Here is a 27790-nt window from a genome sequence, read left to right as displayed (position 1 = left end):
CTATCTATTTGTCAGAAGAAAATATTTGGCAAGATTTACTTAATGCTAGCTGGGAGGGAGGCAAACAGTCACTCTAAATAAGCATTATGAGGTTTAAAAGGAGACTGTATAAGACAATTACCCTCAAAGGTCTGAATTGGAGTTGTGGAATTCCCATTTTTAACATCCTTCTTGAAAACTGACTTGAGTTAAGCAGTGAAAAGCTGAAAAAAAAAGTTGAGAATTAATTCACTGGCAAATCATTTTTCTTTCTTCTTTCATTCACTCCTGTGTTTGACATTATTCAAGTCTTCCTATAGAATCCATCCAAGAGCCCATACCAGTGGCTGCCTACAGAAGTTCAATCAATGTATGTGATTGTCAAATACAAAATAAAAAAAATATTGAGAAAAAATATTAGATGATTTAGATTTCAACAAACTGTTCCTAAAAGATTGTGTAACAGAATATTTTCAGAAGTTAAGATTAGAATTTCAATAGTAAAGAGGTCCAAATATTTCAGAAATTAGAATGTAAATGATACTCACTTTACTCTATTGTACAGTGGAAAAAGTAGAAGAAAAGTTAATAATTAAGTAATTTCTTTGTTAATTTATTATATTAAACAGCTGATAGTCTTAAAACTTTGTGTCAACAGCATTTGACAAGGACAGAGAAACATTTTAGTAATTGTAACAATTGTGAATTTATTTTTAAAAACTAAAATGGGATAAAAGATTGAACAGGTATCTAATTAGGCCAATATATTTGCCTCAGTTCAGAAAAGTTAGGCTTTATTCTACATTTTTAAAATTTTTATAATTAGGAATCCTAATGAGGCTCTCTCTAATACCTGTTCCAAGTATAAAAACCAAAAATTATTCAAAGAATTTTTAAATAATGTGCTGTGCTTCTTACATCAAAATATAAAGGGTAGTCTTTCTTTTTAGAAAGAGGCTGATTTAAAAGTCATTTATAAGATTCTAAGACTCAAATGCTAAGAAAAATCACATTTGATAAACTTTAAGTCTTATGGATACTTCATTATCTTAAATTAAGTTGAAAAGATTATTACAGAAATATTAAGTATAATTTTCCACCCCCTTAACAATTAAAAATCACTTTAAAACTTAGTTAACTATAAAAACATGACAAAATAGTTTTTAAAAAATTACATATAATTTGATTGCTTATTAACCATCATGAATAAATTTGAACACAATTATTCATCATTTTATTAAAGGTAAAATTGGAAAGTGTGGATCATAAATGTTATCAAAGTTCATTTTCTGTAATAGTGATTCAATTTTGCCTTTAATTAAAAAGTATTTCAAAACTTAGAAACAAGTTAATACATGTCTACCTGAAAGGTTCTCTCTCTGCCTTCTGTAAACAGTGGTACCCTATATAATTGAAATACTATTTTAAATTGTCACAGCAGTAGGCAAAACCAGAACACTTGTTATCATCCTCATCCACCTCATCAGATTCTTCTATTTTTGTGTATGCACTGGTCCTTTCAGAATCTGTGATATGTAATTATTATAGACTTATCCCAGAGTTTCAAATTATTGTTAATGATATCTGAGTTATGTTTTCCCTGAGAGATGCTTATTTATTTGAATAATGATGTCTACATTTCTCATGTCTCAATTATAAAAAAATAATTTTATATTTAAAATTACTGGAGTAAAATTGAAGGCTAAGTTAATGATAATTGTATTTAATTATTTGCTTAATATGTGATTATAAAGTAACTTATCTGCACGTGTTGATTAAGTCATGCTGTTGACCCTCAATAAATGTTAAATGATAACAATATTAACGATTTCTGTGATTTCAAACTTTCTGAAACTTTTTTGTACTTGGATTGTTTAATATTTATTGAGCGCCCACAACAGGCTAGGCGCTGGGGAAGGGGTGCAATGGGCAGGGAGTGGGCATCAGAGACAAGAGGGTCTACATTCAACTCAAGAAAATGAGCACACCATGTTTGTGCATTTTACATATCTCCAAGAGAACCTTTAGCAATTCATGATCTCATTTTTTCACATAACACATTTCACTTCTTACTCTTACTTAATAATTTTAATTTATTCTCACAATTATTGTATCTCATTATGAGAAATCCTTTTTTAGCCCTTTCTTTCTATTTATCCCACTCCTGCATCCTTTAGTAAACAGGTCTAATTTCTATATAACCAAACAGAACAACACATACTCAAAGGAAGTTAGTAACATCATATTTGTTTCCCACCGAGTGCCACCTTTTTCTATGTAACATTCTACTCATATGATTAAATATTAGAATTGAATTGTCATTCAACCCTAGAGAATTTCAACCCAGAATAAGGACAGTCTGTGCCAATTATGCTGGTGAAATTTGAAGGTGATGATAATAGACATGCATTAGTATGTGCCTTTCCCTCCCAAGTTAAAGATTCACTCTTATTTTAAGCAGGTTATACCATAGACACATACAGACACATGGAGAGATACACATAATGCCTCCTTTTATTTCATGCAGATATTCTGTTTTTCAGTTATCTTAAAAAAAATAAACCACTTCTATGCCCAGTTTTGCCTCCATGTCCATCTTTTTTCTTTCTTTTCTTAGAAATTGTGCATTTTGTGGAGAATCACACTGAAAGTAAGAAGATTACCCCAGGAAAATCCTTCCTGCCCCATTCTTGTAATTTATATGGGAATACCACTCTTATAATCAAAGAACCTCAGTAACAATCAGGTGGAGAAACTAAAGTAAATGACTAAGTTGGGGGCACCACCTTGCATTATCAGAATAGACAACACTTTTAGGAGAAATGTGTTCCCTAGTTTGCTTGCAGTCTACTCCTTCCTTTGATTCATCAGTGTATTTTCTTAGTGGAAATATCAATCATTTAGTGTCTAAAAGTAAACTGTTTATATATATAATATGTACTCTTGCTTCACCTATAATTTTATGTTGTCCTGATTTAACTCTCATCAACCTTCATGTAGAACTAATGCAATGCAAACACAAGCCATTTCCTAAATCCCAGACAAATCTCATTGTAAATAAGAAAAAAAAAAGTTGTCATGCAAACTATGAATTTAGTGATACTGCACTTTGGATTCCTTTAATACTTTTTACAATTTTAAAGCAATGCAAAGATTATAGTCTTGATCATTGTCTACCCCTTAGATCAATGTTTCTTTAAAACATGCTTTATCTGGGATGGGCCATTTTCATTCTCATAAAGAAAATTCTCCTGCAAATTCTACTTACCCTCACATAAAATTTTGATTATCATCACCAAGATTTTGCATATAAAACATTTTATGTATTTGATATATATACTTGAAAATTAAAATTTTGTTCTCCATGAAGAATAATCAGCTTTACATATTATTTTGACATTCTAGATTAGATTGTACAAAAGACTGCATAGATGCACCACAGTGCTTACTGTGCAACACAACAAGTAAACACCTCTGTACGAGTTTTGAACATTACATCAAGGCTAATTATGTTTTGCTATTTCCTTATTAGTATTTATTTCCTCTCCTATTAATCTGGAGCCATGCATAAGTTAGTTCTCTTTTTTCCTTTGGAATCTTTAATAGAAGTATTTTGCAAGCTGGTACATTATTAATAATCTGAGTGGTTAGAGCAAAGATGATTTTCTGATTTTTTTTTCCTTTGTGTTAACTGTTCTCATTTACAGGCTGTTTATTCAGTACAGATATTATTATTATTATTATTATTATTATTATTATTATTATTATTATTATTAAAAAATAACTTGCATACACTGTTTTGGAAAGAATTTGTTGTAATCAGTTACCATGCCATTTTCTTGAATAAATCGATGGAGTATAAGTGACATACTCTATAATTAAATTGCAGAAATAATTTAGAATTATAAAAATGCATTGCTACTTTTTCCTTTTTAAAAAAATATTTATTTTTTAGTTTTAGGTGGACACAATAGCTTCATTTTATATTTATGTGGTGCTGAAGATCAAACCCAGGTCCTCATGCATTCTAGGCGAGCACTCTACCACTGAGCCACAATCCCAGCCACTACTTTTTAAAATTATAAATTAAATGACACATTCTAAATAATTTCAGGAATTAACATGAAAATGTTATCAACATTTTGCATGAAATTATTTGTAAATTGTTAATTATTACTGTTCTAATTTTTCATAGAATTATATTAGACATTATTTGAAAAGTAATTCTTAAAATGTCAAAGTTAAATTTGGTGCTTTTTTGGAATTTTGTAATGACAAAATATTATTTAAAAAGCAGCTTTTAATCATATGACTCTATGGCTTACAAAGTTTGAGTTTTGTTTTACTTGACTTTTATATAAAAACAGAGATTAGATAACACATATAAAGCTTTCATATTTTAATTTAAAGGCCTGACAATAAAATTATAATGAATAATTCTTTATTTGGAGATGACCCTTATAATTTTGGTTATGTAGGAAGAAATAACTGATGAAACGCAATGATGATTTTTGAAAGATTTACCTACTTGAGCAAGGTACAGATCTATTTCAAAATAAAACTCAAGGTTGGTCTAGCCTTACCAGTAATTTGTTTTGTGACAGAGGGTTGGCTATTAGTCTTACCCAGTCAACTTTTATAAAGTAACATTATTTTATTAAGCAATCCCTAAAGGACCTCTGGCCCTAATATTGTACATTCTCATTTGTGTCCTCCATGCCTGAGACATTTCCACTTGGCCCCAAATGCCCAAGAATATATTTTGTCTTCTGATTGCAAGCACAGTCTGTGCAAAACTACAAATAAGAAAGTCAGATTCAGATTCTAAAATAAAAAAAATCTTTTAAAATCTTTTATAAATCTACTAAATGAAATGGGAAAATTGGAAATATTTACTGAAATGTTCATATTGCATTCAAATGTCAAAAATGATACAGAAGATGCTAATGGATGTCAAAATCAATCACATTGTTTGTCTAATATGAATTTAAGCATGAAAATCATTAACAATGGCACACAGGTTGTAGAAATCATATCCATGATATACAAAAAGTCATTGTAATAAAATTAAATGAAAGATACTATCTCTATAGAGAGGATAATGTGGCTAATAACCTTAGGAGACTGGTGGTTTTAGAATATTTCTTAAATGTTCACAATGACTTTTATGTATAGTCAGTCATTTCTTCAGTATCAATCACACACTGTTATCAAAACTTCATTAATTTCATTGACACATTGGCATGAATTTTGAATTTAGAATGTCAAAGACTCCCTCTAACTAGAAGGAAATAAATTTAAATTCCTTAGCATGATATGACAGGTCCCTTTACCACAAAACCTTAGTGTGACTCTCCAGCCTTGTCTATTTCCCTGTCCAGTGATCTAACCACATAAACTTTCAGACTCCATGGGTTTTAGAGGTTCTTCTTTAAGTTTGGGATGCCTTTTTGATTTTCCTTTGATGACAAACTTTGCATCATTTAAAAACCCATCACAAAGTCCAGTGCTTCTGTGAAGTTGCCTTTGTCTCAGGTTGAGCTTATCCTTCCTTCTGCTTTGGCCCAGAGCCTGGTGTGTGTGCCTCTATCTTCTACTCAGCCTGTCTGTATGGTTGCATTCCAACAGAGACTGAACTCATGCAACTCCCTTTGGTTTCTAGCTCTCCCTACACAATAGATACTGAATAAACACCTATTGAACATGCATAGCTTGTCTTTTAAAAATATAAACATATATCCTCTTTTATTTACATTTTTTATTTAAAAACATTTTTTAGCATTAGGGGTTGAATGCAGGGGTGCTTAACCACTGAGCAACATCACCAGTTCTTTATATTTTTTATTTTGAGACAGGGTCTTGCTAAATTGCCTACGGACTCTCTAAGTAACTGAGGTTGGTTTTGAACTTAAATTTTCCTGCCTTAGCCTCCCTAGTCTCTGAAATTATAAATATGTGCTACCATACCTGGCTTATCCTGTTTTTAAAACATTGTTTCCAAGAGAAGGGACTTAACATAATGGGCACTTTGTCACAGTGGTAAGAACTGTTAGAATAGTTCAGGTTTGTTAAAATGGCATTGGGTTGTTTTTTTCCAACTAAAGACTTTTTAAGTCTCAGACATCAAATTTGTTTATGTGTATATATCCATCAAAAGTTTAAAGTACTATGTAGAGTTCATTTAATCCCCCCCCCACTTTCCCCTGCAGCATATTGATCAGCATCTTTAAATCAGAGAAATCATTCATGATTTCTTTTTTTGAGATTGGCTAATTTTACTTAGCATTCTATTCTCCAGATCCATCCATTTACCTGCAAATGCCATGATTTTATTCTCTTTTAATGCTGAATAATATTCCATTGTGTTTATATACCACATCTTCTTTATCCATTCATTGACTGCAGGGCATCTGGATTGGTTCCACAGTTCAGCTATTGTGAATTGTTCTGCTATAAACAATGATGTGGCTGTGTCCCTGTAGTATGCTGTTTTTATGTCCTTTGGGTATACAGCAAGGAGAAGAATAGCTGGGTCAAATGGTGGTCCCATTCCTAAATTTTCCAAGGAATCTCCATATTGCTTTCCATATTGGCTGTACCAATTTGTAGTCCCACCAGCAATGTATGAGTGTGCCTTTCCCCAACTTCCTCACCAACACTTACTCTTGTTTGTATTCTTAATAGCTGCCATTCTGACTAGAGTGAGATAAAATCTTAGAGTAGTTTTGATTTGCATTTCTCTAATTGCTAGAGACGTTGAACATTTTTTCATATAAAAAAAGGGAGGGAGAGGAAGGGAAGGTGCATAGGGTTAGAAAATACAGTGGAATGTGATGGTCATCATTACCCTAAGTATATGTATAAGGAAGGATGTGACTCTACTTTGTGTACAAACAGATATGAGAAATTGTGCTCTCTATGTGTAATATGAATTGTAATGCATTCTGTTGTGATATATAACAAATTAAAATTAAAAATTAAAAGATGATAAAAAATATAAACAACAATAAATGTTAACAAGGATGTGGGGAAAAAGGCACACTCATACATTGCTGGTGGGACTGCAAATTGGTGCAGCCAATATGAAAAGCAATATGGAAAATCCTTGGAAAACTGGGAATGGAACCACCATTTGACCCAGCTATTTCTCTTCTTGGTCTATACCCAAAGAACTTAAAAACAGCATACTACAGGGACACAGCCACATCAATGTTTATAGCAGCACAATTCACAATAGCTGAACTGAGGAACCAATCTAGATGCCCTTCAGTCAATGAATGGATAAAGAAGATGTGGTTTTTATACACAATGGAATATTATTCAGCATTAAAAAAGAATAAAATCATGGCATTTTCAGGTAAATGGATGAAGTTAGAGAACATAATGCTAAGTGAAGTTAGCCAATCCGCCAAAATCAAATGCCAAATATTTTCTCTGATATAAGGATGCTGATTCATAATGGGATTGAAGAGGCAGAGCATGGAAGGATTAGATGAACTCTAGATAAGCCATAGGGGTGAAAGTGTGAGGGAGAGGGTGTGGTTAGAAAAGACAGTGGAATAAGATAGACATCATTACCCTAAGTACATGTATAAAGACATGAAAGGTGTGATTATACTTTGGGTACATCCAGAGGTGAAAAACTGGGGTCTATATGGGTAATATGAATTGTAATGCATTCTGCTATCATGTATAAAATATTATATTAAAAACAAATAAATAAATATTATGAATAAAAAAGAATCTTAAAAAAATTCAAAGTACTGTTAAAATGGAGTTTTTTCATGTAAATCTAAAATATTAGTAAATTAGATCCAACAATGTACAAAAAGAATTATACATGACTAAATGGGATTTATTCCAGATACATAAGTCTGGTTCAATATTTAAATTATTTAATGTGATCTAGCAAATCAACAAGCTAATGAAGAAAAAAATAATTTCAATAGATATAGGAAATAAAAGCATTTGTCAAAATCCAACACACAATATTGATTAAAAACTCTCAGCAAAATTGGAATAAACAAGAATTACTTCAAATTTATAAAGAATATCTACAAAACATAGTTAACATTATATGTAGCACAGAGAAATTAAAAACCTCCTACTGGCTTAGTAGATCAGAAATAAGGAAAGGATCTACTCTCACAAAACGTGTTCAACATCACACTGGAAGTTATAGATAATTTAGTAAGACAAGAAAGCGAACCAAAGATATACAAATTGAGAAGGAAGGAATAAAACTGTATGTTTGAAGATGATATAAAAATCCCCTCAAGAAAAACCTCCTGGAACTAATCAGAGAATATTAAAAGGTTATATACATTATATCATCAAATAGAGCAGTATTTTGTATATTATAATGCTAACATACAAAACACTTACTCTCCAATATGCCATGAATGAAAAACTGGAAAAAAAATTAAATTAAAATCATAACACCATTTATATTAGTATCAGAAGAAGGAAATACTTAGGTATAAATCAAAATATATATATAAAGTGTATATATAAAGGAAACTACAAAATTATAATGAAATAAAGAAACTAAATAATTGAGAGATATCCCCCATTCAGGGATAGAAAAAACTCAATGTTTTTAAAATGTAAGTTCTTTCTAAATTGACCTATAAAGTCAATGTAATTCCATCAAAAATGCTAGCAAGTTTCCTAGCAGATACTGACAAATTGATTCTCAAGTGTATCAGGAGAGGAGAAGACTCAGAGAAGCCAATGTGATATTGAAGAAGAATAACAAAGTTGGGGGAATGACAGTACCAGACTTCACAACCTACTATCAAGGTTCAGTAATCAGGAGAATATGGTGTTAGTGAAAGAACAGATAAATTATTCAAGACTCATGATTTTTAGTATTTTTAAGGCAGTGAAACTATTGTTTGTTGTTATAATGGTTGATGTATGTCATTGTACATGTGTCAAAATTTGTAAAGTATACAGTGCTAAAGTAAACCACATATTAAATATGGACATTGGTTGATAATAATGTTTCATTATTGGTTATTTGATTATAACAAGTGTTCCATTCTCACCAGGAATGATGGTTGGAGAGGCTATGTGTTGAAGGAGGTTGTCTTAGTTTGGGCTACTATAGCAAATTACAATAGACAAGATGGCTTATAAATAAGAAAAAAAAGTTTTTCCCATAGTTTCCAGTCAAAACTGCAAATCTAACATCAAGGTACCCACAGAAATAGATCCAGAAAAAGATTTATAAACTTGAGCCCTCTTAGTTCTCAAATTGATTATATGACCTCCCAGAATAAAGAGCCCAGATTCAGATCCACAAAAAATATAGTCAACTGATCTTTGACAAGTAAGCAAAAGCAATTCATTTGGAAAAGAATAGTATTTTAATGATGTTGGACAACTGGATATCATTAAGCAAATAAATAAACTAAAAAATAAATGAGTAGATAAATATAGAAACAGACCTTACATCTTTACAAAACTTTAATTGAAAGCAGATCATAGACCTAAATGTAAAATATAAAACTAAAACTCCTTGAGACTACACAGGAGAAAATCTATGTTCTCTTTGGTTTGAAGATGACTATTAAACACACCAACAAAAAAATAACCTGTCAAAGGAAAAAAATATATAATTGGACTTTGTGGCTTGTAAATGACCAAAATCTTTTTCTGACAGTTGAGGAGGCTGGAAGTACAAGATCAGGCTGCAGATGTGGTAAGGTTCTGGAGAGGATCTTCTTCCAGGTTACAGGTTGTTGATTTTTATATCCTCATATGGCCTCACATGGCTGAAAGAGGGCAAAAAATCTCAGAGGGCTGCATTTTGTTTTTATTTTTATAAGGGCACTAATTTTCGACCCTCATGACCTAATTACCTTCTCCTCTTACATCACATCATGGCCTAGGATTTCAACATAAGAATTTTGGAGAAACACATATTTTGTCCAAAGCAAAGGAAGTATTTAGGAACTTTGACTTTCTGCTCAACTTTCCTATAAATCTAAATCTGCTCTAAAACTGAGTCTATTAATTTCTTTAAAGGTACAACAAAATGTCAAATAATTAGTTCACTAAGTGAATTTCAAAGTACTATGTTTTGTAACGCCATAGCATGAAAGTAGAAGGGTATATAAAAAGCCCTATTTACTTTTATTATTTTAGTAACTGTTAATATTTTTATATTCTAGTGTATCTCTTGAAATTTTCAGTTTTAATTATCTCATATGTTTAATTTGGATACTTAAATCATAAGGCGAATGATTCCCAAGATATTACACAGAGGTGTTGTAGAAGATTTCAGAATATGAAATGAAATTCGAAGGACACTGAAGAGTATGCATTATGAACAAGGTTTCTGCAAAATAGAATATATTTATCTAAAATAAATACATGATTAGAGAAAATTACAAAAATAAATTGGAATATGTATACAGATACATGATTGTAGATGACTCAATTTAGGAAATTCACTCCAAATCTTATATAAAAAAATGCTTACTAAATATCAGATCGAAACATATGTAATTTTCTTTTTGTCCAGGAAAACTATTGAATATTGATAATTTCATTTTACTTTACACATATGTAAGACAGAAATTGGACAATTACAGATAATTAACTGGGAATGATAAAGGATGATAAAGTTTTTATGTAAAGATCTGAGAAATTTCCTGATAAAATATGGTCAGCACAGAATTTGGCAAATTAATTTATTCATTCAACAAGTAGTTATTGAGTTCCTAGTATGTGCTTGAGGGCATAGTCTCTGCTTCAGAGGGACAGGATGAAGTTATGAGAACATTGGTATCAGCTGGTGATGCAGATATGCTCACTGTTGACTTCCAGGGATCATCTGTGGTGCTCTTCTCCATAGAAACCACCTCCTCTCAGAGGCATAGTGTGGCACTGCAACCCTAACTTTTTCATGTGATCATCTGGGTTCATATTTCCAGCTACTCTTCAGAAGCTGTAATCTCAGGCAAATTATTCACCTCTCATAGCTTCAGCTATGATATCAATAATACCTAACCCATTGGACATGAATGTGAAGTGAAAGATCTTATGTAAAAGCATCTGCTGACCTAAAGTAATGCTTTGTCATTACATGTGGAAGCAGGAAACACTAAGACCTAGACCTGTCTTTATTTTCTTGCTTCAAACATCAAACTTTCACATCTTGGTAGACCATGACTACATGAAGAAAGTTTCATGACTAAAAAAAATTTCTTTGAAAAATAAAATCTTTTGTCATGGATTTAGAAGTCTGTCCTTGGGATGAACTTGTGTATCTCATTTCCCAGACACTGAAATACAAGTTAAAATCATGTGTATCTAATTCCTGATCAAATAAAGGTGTTAATTTATATAATTACACATTGCTAATCTTTTTCAAAAGAGCTAGGAGAGATGAACTAAAATGTTGACAACTGAAGTATTCTCCAGAATTCTGATTAGAATTCTGAATATTAATGTATAAAAATGACCAAAATATTTAAGGATGTGTGAAGAGTCCACTTCTTGCTGCCAAGCAACCTAGCCTGAAAGCAATTATGAAGTTGGATTGGAATTTAGTCAAAGGAAAAAGTGTTTACATGATTTCAGGGGAGGCCCCTCAACTAAAATAATTTGTAGAACACTACTAATGTAAGGAGGAACTTGTCAAAAGAACAAGAATATGAAGTTCTTTGGATGAGACTTAGTATCTGATGGTGATTGCAAGATATGCATTTAACATTTCTATATATGTTACTTATTTTGAATTCTTATGCCATTGTATATACCACAGTTTTAAAAACTTTCTTAAAGCATGTAATACTTGAGTGAAGCTCCTCAAAGAATATTTGCAAAGTGTTATATATTAATATATAGTTGATGCATTCAGATTTTACTAACTCTCCCCACTTTGTTTTATGCAACTTAACTTGCAGACTTTATTTACAATTATGTGAGGAGTAGATCACCATAGTCTCCAGGTAGAATCAACACTTTTCTGATGTAATTCAAGCAAATTTTATCATATCCTTTTTAACTGAGTTGACTTTTCAGAGATAGAAAAAGAAATAGGTTGAAAAAGTTTTTGTTGTTTAAATAACACAAAATTATGTAATAGATACGAAGAAGGCTTCAATATTTTAAGACAATATTGAATTGAATTGTATTAAATTAATTGGAAATATTATAGCTAAACAATTTTTATATAAATATTTATGAAGACATATTTAAAAAGGTTAAAAAATTATGTGTATCAGATCCTTTACCAAAGAGAGTAGGGAATGATCAAATGTATTGTTAGGACAAAGAAAAGTTAAGGATGGTTCCCAGACCAAGTCATAGTTAATTACAAAGTTAACAGAGAGAGTCACAAGTAATATTAAAATCTGTTTACATATTTTCAGGAGAATTCAAAATTAGTATTACATAAAACCTCAATGTGCTATATTTATCCTCTTGATATTTATAAGCAAAGTATTTGAAAATATTTAGACAACAAAATATTTAGTTCTCAGAACTTCATCTTTGTATTTATAAATTTTGTAATTTGGAGGTTGAAATAGATAGGAGAATATTATAAAACAGCTTTTCCAAAATACCACTGATGGTCAAAAATGACATTTAAATGAATGTAAAATCATGATTTCTGGGGAGGTTCTTATATATTAAATACTAAAACAATTGTGCAATTAATTGTGCAATTAATTACAATTAAATAACTTTAAGACGAACAATTATCACTTAAGGAATAACACAGAGATATTATAAAATTTTGAAAGACTGACAATAGCATAAAAATTATGAAATACATGTTTCTAAAAATCAATATATGAATGATACAACAATGTGGGTAAGTTATATGAGACAAAATATGAAAAATGCTAGTAGAAAGGTGTAACTAAAGATGTCAGTCTTTTTAAATACACTTTTCATGTATTATCAAGGAGACAATTTTGAACATTGTGGTTTATTTTATTTTTGCATAATTAATTTATTCACTAAGTCAAATTAATATGTGCGAAGAAATCAATAAAATTTATTTGATTTCTTGAAAAATCATGTTATAGGTTATACTGACAGCTTCCATTTATAAATGTCTATGCCTGCTTTACTTTTACAACACCTGCATGTAATCTGCACTTCACCTGTTTTTTTAACTGCTTGTGAGACATTCCCTTTTTGGGTGAAAAGTACATTCCAAACAAAGATAATATCTACCTCCAAATATTTCTTTTTACTACACATTATGCCTCAGTTAATGGCAGGTATCCTACCATAAATCAAAGATGAACTCCAGAACCTATTCTCAAATTTAGAAAAATATATAATTTACCATCTACATCCTGTTACATAGTTAGAGTGACATTTCGTATCCAGTGAAATTCTAATCAACTTACAAAACTAAACTCAAATGGAATCTTAGTGAAAACCTTGCATATTTTTAAAGTAAAATTAATAAATCCTTTTTCTATTATCTATATGTCACTAATGGAGAATTGCATGGCCCAATATTTTTTTGTAATTCTTTTGTCATATACTATTTATATACAGACCACTCCAAAACTTACTGGTGGGAAACAACAGCTGATTTCACTTTGTTCTTGATTTAGTGTGTTAGGAATTCAGGAAGCATAAACTAGGCAGTTTTTCACTTGTGTATCTTGTATGATTGCAGTCAGATGTCAGGTTGGTCTACAGTCATGTGAAGCCACCAACTGCTGAGCCTCTAAGGCAGCTTGCTCAGATGGCTGGCCTTCTATGCTAGCTGTTGGCTGAGAGCTCACTTAGAGCTGATAACTTGATTGCCTATATGTAGACTCTCCCAACATGGTGGTGTAGGTTGAATTTTTATATGGAGCTGGATTTCCCAGAGCTGGTACCACTGCATAAACAAATGGAGACAGTATAGCCTTTTCTGATTTAGCATTAGAAGTAATGTAGCATTGATTTCACTGCCTTTTGTGGGAACAAATGACCTACAAAGTAGTAAGCCAAATTGATAGACATACCTAGCCCAGGCCTCCCTTCTCTCTGCTCTTCTAAAATGAGTCTTTCTTTCCATTCTTATTGGTGTAATTCCCCAATTCATCTCTGTTAGCTTAAAACCTTTCTGTCTTTCAAGGTATGCTTCAGCATAACAAGATTGAAACCATTCCTGATCCTATCTTTTAATTCCTGGAGGCAATACCACTGTGGCTGAGCTCAGAGAAATTAGTTCAAATGTCAGGTCTCCTAGTTATGTCTTTGGGAAGTTTATTTAATCCCCTTATTTGAAAAGCAGGAGTAATAACAGAACCTATATATTTTATAAGGTTCTTAGAAACACTGAGGACAAGACAGTAGTGGACACTGCCTGATACATAGTAAACAGACTACATTGGCCATTATCTAACACAGCCCATAACGTATTAATTTTACCTATTTTGTTAATGTCATAGTCTTCCCCTGTGATAATAATTCATGGACTGATTATCTGCCTTCTGCATTGTTTGATCAATACCTTATCTTCAACATCTTAGGAAATATATGTATCTTGAACATCAACTCAGAGGCTTGTTCTTTAAGCCTCCGTAATAAGAACACATGAAGAAACTTGCAATTTTTTTCTCCATTATTTCTTTTAACCTTTCCTTGTCATGGTCTTTCTTTCAGAAATTAGAAAAGAAAAATCTGGGAAGACTTCATCTGTTCCGAAGGATAAAGGTAATAGAGTAAATTTAACATAATATTGGAAATGGATGAAAATATACAAATGGGTAGATATTACATTAGTGGCATATTCTTTGCTGATGTGTGGCTCAGAATTGCACAGGTCACAGTCATAGATTTTTTGAAACTAACATTAATTTATTTGTTCCCCCAAATTCTGTTTACTATGCCTAAAAAGTGCTCTGATTAGGGCTGGGTTTGTGGCTAAACAATAGAGCATTCACCTAGCATGTGTGAGGTGCTGGATTCAGTCCTCAGCACCACATAAAAATAGATAAATGAAAGTACTGTGTCCAACTACAACTAAAAATAATTATAAAGTGCTCTGATTAAAGCTAAAAGGAAAAGAATTTTTCTTAAATAATAATGTTTATTGTTCAACATCTCTAGCAATTAAATAAATGCAAATTATAACTACACTGAGATTTCATCTCACTCTATTCAGAATGACAATTATAAAGAATACAAGTAACAACAAATGTTGGCAAGGATGTGGGGGAAAAGGTATACTCATACATTGCTGGTAGAACTATAAATTGGTGCAACCACTGTGGAAAGCAGTATGGAGATTCTTCTGAAAACTTGGAATGGAACCATTATTTGACCCAGTTATCCCACTCTTCAGTATATACCAAAAGAACTTAAAATCAGCATGGTATAGTGACAGGGCAACATCAATATTAATATCCCCCCAATTCACAAAAGTTAAGCTGTGGAACCAACCTATGTAAGCTCCAACAGATGAATGGATAAAAAAATGTGGTATATATAAACAATGGAATATTACTCAGCCATAAAGAAGAATGAAATTATGGCATTAGCGGGTAAGTGGATGGAACTGGAGACTATCATGTTAAGTGAAATAAGCCACTCCCCCCAAAACAACCAAAGGCAGAATACTCTCTCTGATATGTGTGTGCTAACATACAATAAAGATCTGGGGGAAGGGGAGAATAGAAATTCATTGGATTAGACAAGGGGAATGAAGGGAAATGAACAGAGATGGGGAGAGGAAAGACAGGAGAATGAATTGGACACAGTGTTCCTATGTTCATGTATGAGTACATGATCAGTGTAACTCCATATCATGTACAACCACATGAATTGGAAGTTATATTCCATTATGTATAATATGTCAAAATATTTTCTACTGTCTTATATAACTAAAAAGAACATATAAAAAATTTTAAAAACATACCAAAAAAGATTTATATGTGTGTATATATACATAATAAAAATAAATATATACACATACATTAGGAAGTAAAGGATATTAGAAACGAATTGCCTGTATGCCCTCCACTTCTCTCTTTTATATCCACTCATAAAACATCTATTTTATGCATAATACCTTCCAAGGACTTGCTAATCATTGAAGAAACAAAGATGGAAAAGCTAGCAAAAGGGAGAAAGAGTGGGTCATTACAGTTCTGAATCCTGTTATTTCAGATGTTCTTAGGCTTGTTCTGTCTGCTTTGTTCTTGTCAGGCTCCTCATTGCTATGAAAAAGCACAAAATTCTTACATGAATCTTGTTAAATTTAATCTCCTAATGAACCAGATGCCTTTATTTCCTGCCCATCCATATTCCAATCTTATTAATAATGTTCACGTAAAACATCAGGGTTTCTCTTTCTATTATAACTTTCCTTGAAGCCCTTACTACTGAACTAATAAGTGTAAAATATTTATAATTTATTCTATAAAATACATATTTATTAATTAACTGAAATGCCACCTATTTGAGTAGGAAGATTTGGTGTATTCATCTTCTTTTTTATGTGGACTGATGAATGCCACATTTAATAATTGTTTACTCTGCCTCTAATATGTAGTAATCAATTCAGACATGAACCAGACACCAGAATACAATAAAGGCATCCGAAGAATTTGCAGTACTGATAACATAATTACTTAAAATATAAGAATCAGCATGGAAATACTGGGTGCTATGAGAAGGTGAAATATCAGATCCCAACTAGTCTGAAGGATCAAGGAAAAGCTTCCTGAAGAAGTTATGTGAATTCAGGTGAGGAGGCTTAGGAGCTCAGCAGGCAAAGGTCAGGACTTTATTGGGAGGCACTGGGCCTCCGCTCAGTGACAGGTACATTGTTGTATACTTCTTGTATTTTGTTTTAGCAAAAATGTGCTTACTACCTCAATTTTTAGAAGAATCTGAAGTATATATAATGTGAGTTATCCAGTATCACACCGAGGAAGAGGCAAAGTCACAGTCAAAGTCCAGTTCGTCCTGTTTGAAAGTCTATCATTTCATTTTAACACTGGTATGCTTCCTTCTTAGAATATAGTTCTCATATTTATATTTTTCAAAGTACCTTTGCTTTGAATGTAGACCTTATTATATAAACTTAAAAATATATATGACATGGGAACATTGGTTTTTCAGTATATAAAAAAGGTCTTTGTCTTTGGACTATGGGATTGATTCTACTTCATTACCACAGAAAAGTTATTTTTTTCTCTACCAATTATCTACAGTTCGGGAAAGACCCCTTTCCATCTCCCACTCTCCTTTTATCTGAAAATTAATAAAAACAGTGCCCTTGGTTGTGTGTGAGCCAAAGATATTATTGAAATACACTACCAGCAATCCACGTTTGTGTGTGTGTGTGTGTGTGTCTTTCAACATGGAATGAAAAATTTCAGTTTACAAAATTTGAACCTTCCCTCCTCCATTGTACTATGTAATATTTCATTGTGGTCTACAGCTGAGTGGCAGCTGAGTGGACCATACCATACTGTTGACTATGAAAGCAGCTAGAAAGAAAGGCTGAAGCTGACCTCCAAAGCTACTCTCAGTAAATAATAATTTCCAAATATTTAAACTACCCTTTAAACACTTCACCTGCACCATACCCAAAACTTGTTGGAAAGGTTAGTCATAAAAATGTATCCTGGAAAACAATCTGGGGCACTTAAACCTATATTGACTACTTCACTAAGTAGGCTTCTATAATTTTTATTATTGTTGTTACTGTTATTAATGTATAGTTACAGAAAATTTCCTAGTGAACAATTTTTCTTCAAATTAAAGTTGCATACTCTTTGTAAAATGTCTTAAAATCATTAAAAATTGTACACAGGGGGCTGGGGATGTGGCTCAAGTGGTGGTGTACTCCCTAGCATGCATCAGGCACTGGGTTTGAGTCTCAGCATCACATAGAAACAAAATAAAGATATTGTGTTCACCTAAAACTACAAAAATAAATTTTTTAAAAAAATTTGTACACAAAAATGAATCATGTATATAAATATGATTATTGATTTTAGTTGATGTAAAATATACCTCTTTTTTTTCCCAAGCTTCATTCATTCACTAAAATGTGCTTATAATAGATGAGTTGAATATTGTTTTAGAGAATAATTTTATTGCTATCTTTCATCCTGAATAAAAGTTATCATTATGGAACATCAAAGAAGAAATCTTTGATGCGACCTGTAAGATTTAGAGACCTTAGAAGCCTTGGTGGCTTTACTGTTTCTGAAGAGTCCCTTTGAAGCCTGCTGCTGAGCTGTGGCAGGATCAGAATGCACCAATTTCACTTGCAAAAAATCTACTTATTTCATTGCAGTAATTATGTTTTGTGAATTATTTCTATTAAGCAGAGAAGAGGTGTCTTTCATTTACTAGTCTCTTGTAGAGCTTCCTGCATGCACACATCTAAATCCATGCTGAAATAATGGTAAAATTCTAAACCCAGCACTATTACAGAAAAATCACCTGGGAGCACATTTATTGGGGATGACATGTCCGTGAGTACATTAGGCTTTTAGAGAACATCATAAAACTTGGGTTTTATTTAAGGAGTTACAGAAAAATCTGAGGAGGATTGCTCCGAAGAAACAGATCAGAACAAAGACTAGTGTTGCTTATTTGCTGCTGGCTCAGCTCTTGACTTGCCTTGACTATTGGACTCACCTGACCCTCTCAGCAGCATCATACTGCTGCAGGGGTAGAGCCCTGCTTATGTGGCTTACACCACCTGGAAATCAGAAAACTCTGTTAGTGCCTCTTATTGGTCATCTTCCTTGGAGTATCCATTCCTTTCCTATTCCCACTTACTTTTACCACCTGTTCTGATTGACCTGATGATGGAAGATCCATCTAGGCAACAACGGATGGCAAACTAAGTACAAACAAGGTAACAAAGAGATTAATAAATTTGTTCTTCTCAGATAATGTAATAAGACTGCTTTTAGGTACTGCTGTTTTTCTAACAGTGTGCTGGGAACTCTGAATGGTGGACTATCTTTATGAACCTGACCTGTATACATATGCATCTAAAGCCACAGGATTCTCAGTGGAGCTTATCTTCCTTTGTATGGTGGTGCTCAGGATCAGGCAAGTGATTATCTCCTGAGGGCTATTTAACCATTAGCCAGACTTATCTTGGCTATTCCCTTTCACCAAACCAATGTTACACCTAAAATTAGGATAGGTTGTCTGAGGATTTCAAAAGTGAGCACCCAAAATGCTACTCTTCATCATGTACATTCACCCAATTCCCTACTCCTTTCACCTCTGAAAGTAGCAGCAGCAATGGCAAATTTGACACTTTTTTCTATTCCTTTGTTATTCTTTTCTCCATCACAGCCTCCTTGCTCAGATAATTTTCACAGAGTTCTTGCTTATAGCACAGCAGCATTAAGCACTTTCTTTTTTATAAAATATCATCAAGATTCATAAATTATCCTGTGGGCTCTTGGGCAAATGCAAAGAAACTATCATATATGTAAAAAAAAAAAATACTCTTGTTTCCTGACAAACAAGACAAATGAGTTGAGAAACAGTTTAAGAGCTGACCAAACCAATTCATCTCCTTTTCTTAAAACAGAAGTTAAGTTTCTAGATAATACTCTCACTCTTAGGGTAGTTAGAGACTGCTCAGGCAAGCCTGAAAACTCCTAAATCAAGTCAAAATGCACTGAGATCAAAAGAAGAAAACTGAAAATAAATGACCTGCAGAAATGACCCAGCCTGGAATCATCTTGCCATTAGCAGACATGGAAACAGAAATCCCTTATATTTTCTGGGAACTTTCTCCAGAGTGTAAGATGATGAGTTTACTATCTTTGAATAGCCTATGAAAGTACCCTGTTATTCCACCCCTTCCTTTCTGTGCTAAAACCAAAGTCATCCTGGGGACCCTCTGCTTGCATGCATTGTATAAATACTTCAATATCATACAAGCATGTACACTCAACTATTTAAACCTGTTTGCTGAATCTGTAATTTTGAGACTCCAAGCCACCCCCTTGGGAATCTGTCCCTACCATCACTTCTCATTTCACAACACATTAATTCTTTTGGCTTAGCCAGGATGTGCAAGCACAGTCAAATTATGCCATCAGCTTGAAATGTATTAAATGAAAGGTCCCAGTGTGTTTGTTCAATTCATGGTTCTTGGTTTCCTCTTCACATGCTGAAATATAGAAACAAATGGTCCTATTTGTATCAACTCCACCAATAGCAACATGGACACTTCTTTGCCACCAGAGCCTTTTTCAAAAATTCTACATGTGTTGTTGGTATCTAATTTGTTGCTTATTCCCCAAGCAGCTCTTGTTTTGAAGGAAACATCTTTTGGTTAAGATTTTATTTTGAGTTGACACATAATAATTATATATATTTATGTTATACAATGTGATTTTTATATGTATTTACAATGTGAAAATATAGAATTAGACTAGCAAATCCACCACCTCACTATTCTGTACAATGCATCGCTTATTTCTCCTAATTGAAACTTCATACCTTTTGGTCAACATTCCCCTGCTATACATCCATTCCTGTCCCTTAGTCTAAGATATCCATCATTTTACTCTCTATTTGAATGTATATATATATATATATATATATATATATATATAATCACATTAAAGTGAATAATGTATTTGTCTTCCTGTACTTGGCTTGTTTCACTTTGCATAATAACTCTAAACCCATTCCTTTTAATTTTTTACTGGTTCTTTTTAGTTAGAATGATAGTAAGATCCATTTTGATATAATTATGCAAGCATCGAATATCTTGTTCTAATTCAGACCCTAGTATGTCTTCTTCCCTTTCCCTCTACCTATCCCTTGCTCCCTTTCCTTTATTGATATATCTTCCATTGACTTGTAATTATTTTTTTTAAATTAATAACTGATGGGTGTACATTTTTAATGATGAGATTCACTGTGGTAACATTTATACATGTACATAGGAAAGTTGTATCAAATTCATTCCACTGTCTTTCCTTTTCTCACCCCATCCTTTCCCTTTATTCCCCTTTGTCTACTTTACTGAACTTCTACCCCTTTACCCCTCCCCCTCTTGTTGTGGGTTAGCATCCACCTATCAGAAAAAAAAAATTGACCTTTGTTTTTTGGGGGATTAGCTTTTCAATTAGCATGATAATATTCAGTTTCATTCATATATTATCAAATATACTAAAATTATCTGTTGAAAGGCATCTCCATTGGCTCCATAGCTTAGCAATTGTGAATTGTGCTGCTATAAACGTTGACCCAGTTATCCCATTCCTCAGTATATATCCAAAGGATTTAAACTCATTCTTAACACATCCTTAGCCACTTACACTTAGTTAATTCTAAGAGATTGGTAGAGTACATTTCTGTTTACAATCTTTACCATCATAGTCTATTCATTCCAAACTACAAAATGGGAAGGTAAAAAGGGATATTTTGCCTTCCCATCTCATTGAAATTTATTTCATCTACAAAGTAGATATTGAACATTAATGTTGTAGAGGAAGCAGAAAATAGGTCTTCTCTTTTTGGTAGACTGTTGGTGAGCTATGATGATATTCAAGGAATTGTTTGAATGTATGTTGGACTTCATGATATGGTAGTGATTGCACTGTACTGAAGCTAGTAGAATAAAGTTTTATTTGACTTATTTCAACTATGGACCACATTTTTAAATCTTTGGGAGTTTTGAGATAAAAATTGCTTTTTTAATGAAATGATCTCTCAATTTTTATTTTAGCTTCTTTCCCTCAACCAACTATCATTCATTTTATTAAAAAAAAATTTAAATTTGTTCTAAGTAGTTATATATGATAAAAGAATGCATTTTGACACATTGTACACAAATAGAACACAACTTCTTATTCCCCTGGTTGTACATGGTGCAGAGTCACAACAGTAGTGTAACTATATATATATATATATATATATATATATATATATATATATATATATATATATATATATATAGTAATAATGTCCTTCTCATTCTGCCCCATAGCACCACCCCTCCCCCAATCCCTTCTGCAGGCTTCAAAGTTCCTTCAGTCTTCCCTACTTCCTCCCCCAACAATGGATCAGTATCTGCTTATCCTAGGAAACATTCGGCCTTCATTTTTTGGGGTAGTTTCAATCTTGAACAGTTTGATTTGAGTCTGAAGATTGTAACAGTACAGTTACATAATGTATGTGGTTTTCCATTGGATTATTTATTTTATTGGAAAAGCATACTATGAAACAGACAAACCGAGTCAGCACTGAAATACTTTGGGAGACTTCTCGATGCTGAAATGATGTATTTTCTAAGATTACAAATAAGTTCCTAGCCATTCAAATGCTCACCATTTTAAAAGAATGAGGACATTATAGCTTATTAGACAATTTAAGTTTAAGTACAGATGATCTGAGGAGAGCTACTTGTATTTTGTACAGTTGTTTCTTTGTCTCTAATAAAAATAATTTTTGGATAAAAGTATCATATTATTTCTACATAGATTTTGCTTTACTGATAGTTCATTGACTCCATTATACCTGTGTTCTCACATCTTTTTATTGTGACTTTAAATAATTGTGCAATGTTTCTTTTCAGAGATTATTACAGGGAAAGAAGTGAAGGTCCCAGCTATCCAAAAGGAAAAAGGTAATGTGGCATAATGAGATGTAAAACCACCTTGGTCTGCCCATGGTATATTAAGCTATTGGCAACACAGTAATATATTATTTCTTTTCTTTGATTTTCAAAACAACAGTCTTCATTTGCTGTCATGTTTTTAAAGGAAGGGAAAAGTACTCATTCCCCATCATCAAATTATAAATTGTACAATGAAATAGCAAAGAAAGAATAGCTGTGTCAGAAATACTGAACTTTGAAAAATTACATGCAATTTTGATTCCACAATCCCATAGTAGATGGGGAAATATACATTCTGTAAATATCAAAAGAAGAATCAATAGCCTAGAAAGAAAATATTTAGGATAAAATGAAATACTTAACATTTCTCTATGAAAGGTTGCTATTTTCTAAGTTCAGATACAATAGAATTGCAAACAAAATATGTAGGTAGGAGATATTGGTAGATAAGATGTCTAATCCCCTTTCTCATTTTATGGATAAAGAAATCCAATTGGTCTAGAAACTTTTAAAGTTATTATAGTAGGTAGCAGAGTCTGCCTCAGAACTAGGTTCCCAAATAAAATTCTGTATCCATTCTGTTGGGGCATGCTGCACCTCTAGTCTTAACACTGTGGTAAACTTGGAGTAAGGTGAATTCTGACATTCCTTGCATCCAGTAAGGCCTCCTGAAACATAAGTAAACATGCTAACTCCAGCGTAATACATTTAGTTTCTAGCTAATCCAATTACATTCCAAAAGCATGGCATTTTACTCAGAGCTGTTGATTACTTCTTGGTGTCAGAATAAATATCAGAAAGTTTCCATTATACCCATATTGGTGAATTGTTGAAACCAGAGAAACCATGAACTAGACCTACCATCCTGAATGTCAGGAATAGCCTGTTTCTACCTTTACCCAAGCAAAATGATCCAGAGAAGTAATTGACCAATGTAGAAGAACTTCACAGTAAAAATTTTAGGCCATTGCTACTTTTCATTTTTTCCCCCAAAAGAAACAAACTTCTGATGTACTTATATAAACACATGTTAGAGCTGTGAAAATGTGGAGAGCAGCAGGAAGGGAAAGCTGACAGAAGAATCAGTGGGAGAAATGAAGGATGCATGGAGAGCCCCCATTAGTAAGTGTGACAATGTATAAACCGTACCCTTAAGTCACAGTCCTTTAAATTTTGCAATTAATTTTAAATTAAATAAAACTGCTATTTAATGAAGAACACAACACATTTTTTTTTCTCCATCTATATATGCACTTGGTGTTTTGTAAAGTATTTAAAGCTGTATAGCTCCAAATGTATTTTTGCTTCCTTTTAGAAATGTATTATCATACCTAAAATTTTCTGTCTTTCAACCCCTATAGTTGGAATTCTTTTGGTGTGATACATAATTTTGCTATTTAAGGAATATGTATGAAAAATTAAACCATTTTTCCATATGTACGTTATGTTTTCAGTAGACAGATAAAAAAATGCTGTGTTTTGTAATTCAAGGGATGAATTGTGATGTCTAGGGAAATTATACTGGATCCTAAGTGCTAAATTATTTTAGCAATTTAAACAGACTTTAGATTTTGTTTTCTATGATCTTACTATCAATTGCCTTGTGCACTTATATAACAATCTAAATTGAAATGGTCTTATGTCATTAAGTGATTGAATCTCATGATGATTCTATATTTCCTTGCCAATCTAAGGCAAAAACACATCAAATGAACAGTTAGAAATATTGTACATCTCCATATTTTTATTAAGGGAGTTTAGTTTTTGTTCACGTCAGTCTTCAATCACAGGAAATGTCTGCTGAAGGATCATTTCTCTTTTCTCCTTCCTTTTCAGACATCTTCTTTCAGTAACTCCGTAATAGTCAGTCTAACCCAGCCAGTTCATGATCAGAGAAAACAAACACTGAGGAGAGCCACATACACATATTGAAAAAGATGAACTTTGAAGTTAAAGGCTCCTTTGTATAAAAATTACTTAAATGCAATCACCAGAATTGTTATTTTAAATTCCATTCCACTTATTATTGTTATTATTATTATTATTTTAGAAATTGAGCCTTCAAATTACCCTGAGGATATTCATTTTATTTTCCTATTTAGAGCAACAACCATTTTCCCCTAATATGTGCTAAAACATTAATGGGGCTTTGAAATTTCATGCATTAAATTTCTTCTTTTTTATCAAACAACCAGCCAGAATTGAAACCTAAAGTGCTGAATGTGAATGACAGTATGTGGACATTTTATAGGTCAAATGTGATCATGGCATGCAAAATGACTTTCACTTTCACCTGTGATAGGTTGTATCCTGTTGGACATTCTATGATCAATGTCATCTTGCACAAAACAGAACAGTTGCATTTCAAATTAATCTTCACTAACAGGAATCACATTTTTTAAAAAAAATATTGGGTTAAGAGTTCATTACTTCTTTTAATAAGTGGAGTTCCTCAATAGGCTTTATGGAATTTCCACTAAAGAAGCATCACACATAATATGAGAATATCATGCACACTCTTAAACCTGGTTATGCATTAACCAAATTTTGAATTAAAATAAAAAATATTGTTGAAGACACAGCAACAGAGATTCAGACTCAGTGATTATGTGTGGAGGCATGGAATCTGTTTTTTAAAGCCTTGTTTTCAAAAAAAAAATGGAAGTACATATGCAGGCTGAGATTTCTTCTATGGTCATTAAAATAAAAGATAAAATATAGATGGGTATAAAAAAGACTTTGTTAAGTGCAAGCAAGAAGAAAAAAAATAATTGAATTAAAAACAAATTAGAAAGGTAGTGAGTCGGTCTGAAACTGCATGGTACAACAAAATTGCTGACAGTAGTGGTGCTCCAATATAGTTAAAGCAATAATGTATATTGGAATAACCAGGGATTTTAATTAAATCTCACTGCACTTCACCAGGTTCAGAAGTAAAATCCTTCCTCCCCCAGTTGCTGCTAGCATCTCTCTGAGATTGCAGTTTAAAGGAATTGCAGACCCAGGAAAATGAAGGAAATAGACTCAGCTCTCATTTGGACCTGAGACAAGTCATCTGCTGGAAGAGACTTGTTCAGGAAAATTCCTACTAACACTGTGGGGCAGAGGTCTGGCATCTTCAGAATAAACATTGGAAGACTGAGGTTATTGGCAGGAACCATACAACCATAATTCAAAGAAAAAAAATAAAGAAAGGAAGGAAAAAACCAGTAGCAATAATAATACAAATCTCAGGTTGAAATACAACCCCAAATTCCAAATCATATAAAAAAAAATGATTGGTGTTGGTTGGAGTCCTGTTGTCATTTGAGGCAGACTCTGCTGTCTTCATTTCAGGCCTTCTGTGTTCTACCTCTTCCTTGAGATTATAGTCAGGCCCCAAAAGAATGGAGGATGAGGGCATGTGTGACTTGTGGCAATGGCAGTCCAATTGCCATGCTATTGGGGAAGTCTTAGGCTCCTGGTGCACTTAACTGCAAGAGATTCCAGGTGTGAGTAACAAATAAAATGGACCATGTTGGGTAGTTTGTTATTTTTGCTGTATATGAATCGCTCTATAAGTCTGAAGCTGATTATAAGAGGATGAAGAAAATATGGAATTGTGTAGATCAAATTAATAATTCAGTTTATGGGAAGAGTAAAAATGAAAACTGTATACAAGCATTAAAGAAAAATGTGTTTACACTATATAACCTCAGAACCAATTTGCTTGAATATGTATAACATGATCACATACATATATTTAAATAACATTAAAGATATATTTCCTCTATATAAATAAGTTATTCAAAATAATAGTTAGGCCAGGAATTATATAGATAAATTAACAAAATTCCCTCAATTGAGGGATTTTTAACATACTGCATCATAAAATAATAAGTAGACAAATGTTAGTGAAAATTTTTTTTTAAAATAAGAATTACTGAAATGTACAAATCTCAAACAGAATTGACCACAGAAGACATAAAAAGTGGGGGGTGGAGGGGAAAGGGGAGAGAAACAGATGGGGAGGGAGGGAGGGAGAGAGAGAGAGAGAGAGAGAGAAAGAGAGAGAGACTTAGAAATAGAAAAATATGTAGCACTTTGAAGATAAAATAGAAATTTTTAAATCAAAGGTGAATATAAAAATAAATTTTGTAAATGTGTTTAAAATTTAGATGAAATAGGAAATTTCTAAAATATTTTAAATGACCAAAATTTACCAAGAGCAAAGACAATTTGAATGAACCAGAAATTACTACCCTCAAATGACACTAAGTGGCTTTATAGACAGCTTTTAATATATTGGAAAGACGATTTCAGATAACAAAGTAAGAAAGAAATTTCCTGAAGTTGTTATATGATAATAACCCAATCGTGATCTCAAAGGAAAATTTCACCAGTCTCTGTTAAACGTGCAAGGAAGACTTTATTCAATAGCACTGCAATAGGGAAGAAAGATTGGTATGTTAGGAAATAAGGCTGAACACATCTCCAGTGAAATAAAAGACCAGAGTTTTTCAGCATGTGTGTGTTCCTAGAGAAAAAGTGACACAGGGTTTTAGGGAGATGCCCGATGAGTGTGATCAGGCTACCCTTGCTTACTAATTGGCATTTACCCAAGTTAAGCTTCTACCTCCCCCATTCGGTAGGAGTACTATGTATATAAATAATTTTGTGTAACCTGGGAAAGAAGATTATCATACTTAGAATTCAGCATCATGAACTTGATAATATCTTATAAGGTGGAAATGCAATTCAATGTTACTTCACTGTTGTAGAAAGGTTCAATTAAAATGAGATGGGATGCTGAAATGAAATAAGACATTGAGATGGGATAGTGGAATAAGTCAAGATAAAGCTATAAGATCATAATTCTGGTTTATAACAAGCTGAGTTTGAGGCACATTTAGGACATTCAAATAGGCATGTGGATTTGGCATCTGGCTATTTTGGTGTGAGCTTCAGAATGCAGATTAGGATTGGAAAAATACTTGTGTGACATATTGGCCTATAAATAAAATTTGAAGATGTGGGCATATAAAGAGCAAAGGATGGGCAGAGCAAAGTTCCAAGTAATGTTAGTGAAGAATAAATTTAAGATTAAAGTTTGCAAAGCTGAGGATATTCTTCTTGGCATGATAGCAACCAGACAACTTTAGGGGTAATGCTAGCAATGTCTGCCAGCTTTTTATTTCTTGAAAGTTTTTATGTTATGCATTTTCAGTTGTTATTGGT

At 32.6% G+C, this 27790-nt stretch overlaps 1 protein-coding gene across 8 annotated transcripts in view; it reads left to right on the top strand.

Moving 5' to 3' along the window:
* Positions 1-27790, top strand: part of Trdn (triadin) — a 260113-nt gene that overhangs the window by 143604 nt on the left and 88719 nt on the right. For all 8 annotated transcript variants that reach the window (XM_058586269.1, XM_058586273.1, XM_058586270.1 and 5 more), the window contains 2 exons: positions 14614-14664; positions 22532-22582. In XM_058586269.1, coding sequence (XP_058442252.1) covers positions 14614-14664; positions 22532-22582 — 102 coding nt within the window. The remainder of the gene's footprint in view (positions 1-14613; positions 14665-22531; positions 22583-27790) is intronic.

This window comes from Marmota monax, unplaced genomic scaffold (genome assembly GCF_021218885.2).
Source record: "Marmota monax isolate L192 unplaced genomic scaffold, Marmota_monax_Labrador192_F-V1.1 WCK01_AAM20220418_F8-fsc00140, whole genome shotgun sequence".
Taxonomy (NCBI): domain Eukaryota; kingdom Metazoa; phylum Chordata; class Mammalia; order Rodentia; family Sciuridae; genus Marmota; species Marmota monax.
The sequence above is the reverse complement of the archived record's forward strand: the minus strand, read 5'-3'. Positions and strand labels throughout refer to the sequence as shown.